At 36.3% G+C, this 6356-nt stretch overlaps 1 protein-coding gene across 1 annotated transcript; it reads right to left on the bottom strand.

The window, feature by feature from the left end:
* Positions 1 to 263: 263 nt before the first annotated feature.
* On the bottom strand, positions 264 to 1832 carry LOC149246432 (xyloglucan endotransglucosylase protein 2-like). Its single transcript, XM_089455689.1, has 4 exons — positions 1482 to 1832; positions 1278 to 1378; positions 992 to 1185; positions 264 to 861 (listed from the first exon to the last, which is right to left on the bottom strand). The coding sequence occupies exons 1-4, from the start codon at positions 1681 to 1683 to the stop codon at positions 459 to 461; spliced, it is 900 nt and encodes a 299-aa protein (XP_089311815.1). The 5' UTR covers positions 1684 to 1832; the 3' UTR covers positions 264 to 458.
* Between the last annotated feature and the right edge of the window lie 4524 nt (positions 1833 to 6356).

Here is a 6356-nt window from a genome sequence, read left to right on the forward strand (position 1 = left end):
TTTCAAGCCACTTTGCCTGGATGATATTCTGACCATTGTTTTGGATTCGAGTTAACTGGGTTTTAATCCATGTGTTTTTCACATTAGAAAAACAGTCAATCATAGTCTTTGTAACTTTATAGCCACTTTACACCTGTGCCCATTGACGCTATTTTTCAAGTCCGTATAAAAGTGGTTTTATCAGTTGTCATTTAAAAACCAGAAAATAAAGCTGAGGGCAAACAAAAATGTGTAATATATCCATGGCAAAGTTCAAACAACCCTTGAATTAAACGACTTATATTCATGTTTCAGAAGGCACAATACCATAATGGGCTCGAGAGCCAAGGAAGAGTTATTATATTTTTTCCCAGAGAGAAAAAAATGACGAATTATTATGGCCCAAGAAAAATCAGTACTCCAAATAGTCGATAATCCGAAGGTCGAATAACATGCCCACTGGTAATAATGAACGAGCTCTATTCGTTATCGCGGTCGCGAACACATTCCGGAGGCATTTTCGCGTTTCTGGAAATATCGGTGCAGTAATTGTAGATGGTGTAGTGCTTCCTCACCCATTTCAAGTACCGCCATTGCCGTCCGTCCAGGTCTCTGAACTCTTCCTGATCCCACCACCGCCGCCCCTGCGTAGCGCAGGCCGATTGCGGAGCAGAAGCCTCGCAGGCATCCACATGGAATTGCTCGTAGGAGGCGAGGAAGGGCGCCTTGCTCCAATCGGTTTTCTCCAGACCCCCTCGGGTGGCCCAGTCATCTGCATTCCACAGGCTCGAATACAGCTTCATCGGTTGGTTGAATGGGTACCTCACCCCCAGGTCCTTGCAGTTCTTGAACACTCGGATTGGTACCGAGTCAACAAAAAACCTGCACAAAAACCCATCACACCAATCAATATTAACAAGAACCAGGTGCATTTTAAAATTTAATACATTTGCTTTTGCCTCTGTGAAATAAGAAATAGCGAGAATGTCCCGGGTTCGAGTATGGGGCTTACACGATCTGGTACATGTTCCAGAGCACTGCGTAGGAATGGTAATCCTTGGTGGGATCGAACCAGAGATATATGCGGTGCTCTCTCTCACCCTTGCCTCCAGTGAATACATTGGTCTGAAGAATGTATGGTTGCCCAGACCTGTTGCCCAAGAATTCGAAGTCTATTTCATCGTGCTCTGCAGTCTGAGAAGAAAGCTGTTCGCCCCAAAATAAACAAACACACACAAAGTAATTAAATAACAACACATTTAAAAGAAAACCATAACGCTTATTATGAATCTACTCACGTAGTAGGCCGTGACAGTGCCAGCTGAATCACCAGGGACCAGCTTGATCTGCATGCTGAAGTGCCCAAATAGATATGTTCCCTTGGATTCGAACCCCGCACCTGCCAACCCCATATTTCATCTGAATTTGTTATACCCAGCTACTGATAAAAAACAAAACGATCCCCAAATATGCAGAAAGAAATGGAATGGATAATAACTTACCATACTGTTTGTTGAGGAGAAGTTCGACCTTTCGACCACCATGGAATTCTTTGATGTGGTCTGCGCCCCAACTTGCGACATAATTGTTGCCAAAGGGCACACTCACTGGCGTCCTGGGCGTAGCAGCCATTGCAGCAGAATGGAGTAGGAGAATGAGAAACAGACCCTGAAGCTGGGCAGTCTTCATCGCTTCCCACGACATGGATGGTACCAAAGAATGATATTATTTTTCCGAAGGTTGAAGACGGAATAAGTCGGGCACGCGGAGATGAGGAAAGACAGTGGCGGGCAAGGGCTTTTATAGAAGCCAGAGCAAGTATTAGGGTCTGCCTTGAAAGTTCCAGAAAACCAAACGCGGAGGCTTCCAAGTATGTTGATTATGATTGTGTTGTAATTATAGCCGAAGATTAGTGGGAGTTCATTGATGTATGGTCCATAATTTCATAAAATCACGAGCATTCACAAAATAGGTGGCAGATACGACTCCGTATATTAATAGAGCTATAGCTAACAAATATAGATGGCAGCTTTACTGTTCATAAAATCACGAGCATTTGCATGTGCCTAGTTGCCGCCATTGTCAACGCGTCAAATAAGACATCAAAGTTTCTTTGTCAGGTTCATCGGAATGAGAAACGAAAGCGGATGACCGTGTGGGATAGTCGTGGAAGTTTTCTACTTGTTTGGAATTTAGAAGTCACTGTGACATGATGGTGAAATTACAGTTTTATGCCACTTTGAATTCCGAAACCATTTTAAATGTTAATTGCAATGTGAAAGATCTAGAGAGAGCATTAAATTACATGAAAATATGAGCCAAAACAATGACAGAAAACGTAGAGCCTTATTAAATTATAATAAAACACATTTCAAAACTACGATGGAAAAACCAGAGCCGTGAGTCGAGTCGGTAGTGCTGGTTTGATACAGAGTGTGTGCACGACACTTCCAGTAATTGGTTCTGCATGACTGTAGGGGATGGCTCAGAATCATCCCAGCACCATATGCAAAGTAAACTGAATATGACAAGGATTGTCTTGCTAATTATTGTTAATTATTTATCACGAGTATAACATTGTTTTGCTAATTATGGTTAATTATGTTGATAGTGTTTTTCAATTGAATATTGAATATTATATTTTTTTCCATTTCATTCACATCTTTATTTTATACTTATAAATGGAATATGGTAATATGTTTTCATCATCTTTTTAACATTATCTTATAGTTTTTATAATATTTACTCTTTTACATATGTAATTTATAATATTATTTATCTGGTATTTTTTAAATTTATTTTATTTTTTTACTTTATATATATAATTATAAAATTATATTGCAAATTATACATAATATTTGTAATCATATATCAACCACATTTGTTGATATAATTAGTTAGATTCATATTAATAATGTAATTAGCACAGATTCATTTTAATTCTCAATCTATCAAACACAGAGAGGGATTAAATCTTTGAGGATGCAAACATTTCTTCAAGTTTCACACTCAGAAAAAAAAGCTTGCATCTTGAGAGATTTATCCCTCTGGGTGCTTGATATATTTACATTGGTTATTAATGTAACACAAAAATCATTACACATCACCAAAAATTAACCTCTACATTGAAATGAATGCCTCTAATGCAAACAGTGAAATAAATGTCTAAATTTCCAATATTTATATAATTAATTTATAGAGAATTATAAAATTCCAAAATTTATAAAATTGATTTATATAAAACCATTAAATTACATTAAATTAAGTCATCAACAAAATTTTTGAATTCCCAAATAAAATTAAGACATTTTGATACCAATTTTGTAGCAGGGGCTTCCTCTGAAGGAGAAAATGAAACTTTTAGTGCAATTTCTATGTCTTCTGTGATGAATACATGAACTCTTACATGAACACGTACACAAACCTCTGGATATTCATGCAATAATGCTCTTCAACGACCTCTTTCCAACACGAGCAAAATATCCCTCGATCCTCAATGAACCTCAGATGAACCTCTGCTCTCACATAATATTTAAAATAGAGTAACATAACATAAACTCATGTGTAACACTTTGAAAAAAAAAACTTCTCTCTTTTATTGATTTCAAAATATGAATTACAATGCTGGAAGATTTAGAGAAACTTCAATTAGAGATAGACTGCTTGGGCATTTACTAGACGATACACCTTAAATTAAGATGCACTCCAGAGGCTACTTGGCCCTTTGCAGAATCTGTCTTTGAACTTTCTGAAACAAACATAGACTCAAACTTAATGAGTTCAACCACTTTAGGTTCTTACCAAGGTTGTTAGGCCCTGATACATAGGCTTTTCAAACTTGACTCTAAAAGAGAATCTATTTCTGATGCAAGCGGATCGAACACAGGCATTCACAGATGCAGAGAAAGAAGATTATCCTAGAATTCAAACAAGGAAGATTACCACAGACTTCAAACAACAATACTCTCACTCTCAGACTCTCCAACTTCGAATACCCCAATGAGCCTTACTTCTCTCTTTTTATAGGATGAGAAGGGGACAAACATCAGATAATCGTACTGAGATTATGAGATATAGATCAAATCACACCAAAAAACAATCGTACTGAGATTCTGAGATGTGGATCAAATCACACCAAAAGTCGGAGAAGTGCTTCGAGTCTCGAAAAATCAGAATTTTTACAAAGTAGAGATTATTCCAAATCCTATGGAAAAGATATTTACAATGTGGATATTTTTGTTGAAAGATCCCACGGAAATCGGTCACTATCAAATTCAAGTGACAAGACATTACTGTACATTGTGGATGCTTTTCAAGAGGAGCCCACGAGAACCATTGGATTCTTTTAAGTTATGTTCCCAATGGATTTGTACCAGGGAATCGACCACTATTATGAGAGTATGCTCCACTATTCTCCCATGTTTTTGTATAAATCCTTTGGAGAATCATTGGTTTCCTAAGGATAATCTAATGGTTTACTTTGGTTAAGACTAACCAACGATGACAGCCTCTCATGAAGTAGCCTAATATGCGATTATTAGAAATATTATTTAGATCTACAATAGTCTTACAGGGAAGGTGAAAAAACTTGATGCCATTACACTCCATGCACTCCTCGAAATCACTTTGAAAGTCTCTTTCAAAGTACCTTGGATCTATAATAGTCTTATTTATCCCATGTCATCTCCACCATTCCTGTAACTAAGTTGGTTGTAACAGTAACTGTGTAATGAAGACAGATCCAAATTTTAATAATGTATAATGTATTTCTGATTTTTTTTCTTTGCATAAGAGATCCCACCAGATATCTTTATAGCCCTGGAAATTATAGACAGTGTCAGGGAATAAAAGGCTTAGATCCTTTTGTGGCCACATTATTCTTGCAGGATGTTCAGGATATCTCATTCTATTGATAGTATAATATTTATGGAATGTTTTTGTTCTATTGCTTCCCTCATTCCATATCAGACCGATATCATGAAAAATTTCCCTTAATGATTCATCTGCAAGATTATAATACATCATTAAATTCTTATACACCATATCATGTATCCAAGTGTTGGACCTAGGGTAAATCTTTCTTTCTGGTACAAGGTGTTGTAAGTTCAGATGAGGCTATAGATTTTCATCCATAACTTTGGTGTTTCTTAATTGCCAAGTGGGTTTCCATTTTTCCGCATAGATTGGCCATGAGGTGTTGTTTGGGATATTTCTAAGTTCTTCTTGTTGTGTTATAGGGTCCCATTCAGTGACAATAACCATTAGATGATTTTCTTTTTTCAGATACTCCTGACTCAAAAAATTTGGTAGATAGTTTCTTTCTCCCTTTATATGCTCAACATCAAAATCAAAATTTGCAAACAATGCTTGCCATCTAGCAAACTTGGATTCACTAGACTTTTTAATGTCTTTTTTCAAAACTTTTTTGAGTGTAGAGGCATCAGTTTTGAGTAAAAATTTCTTGTGTACAAGGTGGAGATCGAACTTGTCAATATAATTCCAAGCTGCTTTGACTTCCTTTTCAATTGTTGAATAATTATATTCGACCAAATTCCATGTTCCTGAGGCAAATTGTATGACTTGTTCTTCTCCATCTTTTATTTGCTTTAAAATTCCTCCCCATCCAATATTACTGGCATCACTTTCTACAATTTTTGGAAGATTTTCATTTGCAACATAGAGAATGGGTAAAGTTTTTATCTTGACTTTGTTTTCTTGACTGCAGTGGTATGTTCTTTAGTCCATGGTACTGGTTCTTTTTTCAACCTCTGGTTTAGTAGGCTTCAGTCTGAAGCACACCCTTTATAGAAATTGTTGACATAATTTAGACATCCTAAGAATCTTTGTAGCTGTGTCTTATCTGTAATTTTATCAGGAAGTTTGTCAGCAAAATATAATGCATGTTTCTGTAGTGTGATCTGATCATATTCAATTCTATGGCCAAGGAATTTGATGGTTATTTGAAACAACTCAATTTTCTTCTTACTTAGCACTACACCATAATTCTTTATTATTTGTGAGAATTTCTAAACATGTTTAAAATGTTCTTCAACAAATTTTGAAAAAATAAGTACATCATCTATATACACAATAAGCCAATCAAAATATGGCTTAAAAATATGATCCATTATCTTCTGGAATTTGGATGGTGCATGCTTTAAACCAAAAGGCATGACATTCCATTCATAGTGTCCAGTAGGAATACTAAAAGCAGTTTTGAACCTATCTTCTTCTTGTATGGCAACTTGCCAAAAACCAGATTTCATGTCGAACTTGGAGAAGATTTTGGCACCCACTATCCTACTTATCAAACTACTTTTGTGGGGGATTGGATACGTGTCATCAGCTAGGACAATATTCAGAGGTTTGTAATTTAT

This window comes from Pinus tabuliformis, chromosome 7 (genome assembly GCF_031772625.1).
Source record: "Pinus tabuliformis cultivar Carrire ecotype Pingquan chromosome 7, CPIR1, whole genome shotgun sequence".
In the NCBI taxonomy this organism is placed as follows: Eukaryota; Viridiplantae; Streptophyta; class Pinopsida; order Pinales; family Pinaceae; genus Pinus; species Pinus tabuliformis.

What these genes read in the sequence shown, in the direction of transcription:
- LOC149246432 (XM_089455689.1), bottom strand. Translation starts at nt 1,683, where the DNA reads ATGTCGTGGGAAGCGATGAAGACTGCCCAGCTTCAGGGTCTGTTTCTC. An exon ending in TCTCCTCAACAAACAGTATG is followed by an intron (nt 1,379 to 1,481) that starts GTAAGTTATTAT and finishes TGGGGTTGGCAG; the next exon opens with GTGCGGGGTTCGAATCCAAG. An exon ending in TGGAACATGTACCAGATCGT is followed by an intron (nt 862 to 991) that starts GTAAGCCCCATA and finishes GTTTTTGTGCAG; the next exon opens with GTTTTTTGTTGACTCGGTAC.